Source organism: Myotis brandtii, unplaced genomic scaffold (genome assembly GCF_000412655.1).
Source record: "Myotis brandtii unplaced genomic scaffold, ASM41265v1 scaffold653, whole genome shotgun sequence".
Taxonomy (NCBI): Eukaryota; Metazoa; Chordata; class Mammalia; order Chiroptera; family Vespertilionidae; genus Myotis; species Myotis brandtii.
The window spans coordinates 223,464-224,845 of NW_005370535.1; the positions used below are offsets into that span (position 1 = coordinate 223,464).

Consider the following 1,382-nt stretch of genomic DNA (forward strand, 5'->3'; position numbering starts at 1 on the left):
TTAGCTCAGAGGCCGCGCGTCATCGCCGCCCCCTCTGTGGGCCTGAGGCCCCGCAGTAAACAGCGGCGCAGCTCACGTGGCCGTGACGATCTGAAGTCAGCGGAGGGCACAGGCGCTCCCTACGACAATGGGAAGCTTTACTGACATCAACACAGAGGCATCGCCACGCCCCCGCCCCCCAGCTCCCACCGTCCCCGACTCCATCGCCAAGCCTGCAAGCTGCTCTTAGTGTCAGTTCCTTTAACCTGGAAAACGAGGCAGCTTCTGACCGCTGCTAGGAACTGTGGCCTCTTTATCTCTCTGTAAAATACAATCTTTGCTAATTGGGGACCAACTACCTGGAGGAATTATGCTGAACAAGGCTCTAAATCAAGCTTCAGGCAGTCTTTAGTCCTGCTTAAAAACCGTATTTCTAGCATAAATAAAAAAACAAAAACATTGCAGAAATATGACCCCTTTCAGCAGATTTAGGGGGCGAGAGTAGGGGAGCACGTGGCCACTCCGGAAGTGGGAGACAGACAGACCTTCATGAGTTCGAAAAGCTGCATCAAAACCCACCAATTCTGAAAATGCTCTGGAATTATTGGAGTGAGAAAGGTGCTGATAAAAACACTCAACAAGGGGCACTGTCCACGTGGCAAAGGCTCTATTGTTAGTATAGCTTTCTAGGGAGCTCGATCTTATGAAACCATCTTGTGCTTCTCCATTAATTCACCAGAGAGGAGGCCCAGCATTCAAGTAAATAGGAAGCTCACTTGTGATGGTCAAATCCCAAGCACTCCACCCCTGGGCCCATGAACAGTTCATAAACGAAGAGCTAGAGCAGGGGTGGGCAACCCCTGGCATGCGTGCCAAACATGGCATGCCAGTAACTTTTGCTGGCACGCGAAACCCTCTCTTACAATCTTCCATTTACAATTTTTTCTTAATATCGGCTTTATTTTTCAGATAAATTCAGTGTAGGTGCATCTTAGATAAATAAATAATTTTACATAACAAGTTATCTTAAAGACCATAGACATGGATTGACGAGAGAGGGGAAGAGCAATTTCTATGCCTCTGCCTTAACTCTCCCTGCCTTCCTAGATCCGACCAGTGTTTTGGTTTCATCCACATACGCTTGTGAATCTTTGTTCTCAGTGATGAATTTTGTTAAGTCTCGTAATAGGGGTAGCCTGACAGATGAAAGTAGTAGTTCGTGCATATATCTGAAGGTCACGAAATATAAACCTGATGTAAAATCTCTGTCATCACTGATGCAGCAGCAAAAGTCCCACTGATAATATCAAACGGAGTCATAAAGTTTTCTGTCGGACTATCAGTGTACATGTATACATTAAAAAATAAATGTATTTTTCATCATCATATACTGTATTTTTGTC

The 1,382-nt window shown here is 45.5% G+C and overlaps 1 protein-coding gene across 1 annotated transcript in view; it reads right to left on the reverse strand.

Annotated features, from left to right (window-relative positions):
• The window catches only part of ANKRD60 (ankyrin repeat domain 60), an 8,161-nt gene extending 8,138 nt beyond the window's left edge, over positions 1 to 23 (reverse strand). The window contains exon 1 of the mRNA XM_014528802.1: positions 19 to 23. Within this exon, the coding sequence (XP_014384288.1) occupies positions 19 to 23 (5 nt within the window). The remainder of the gene's footprint in view (positions 1 to 18) is intronic.
• Between the last annotated feature and the right edge of the window lie 1,359 nt (positions 24 to 1,382).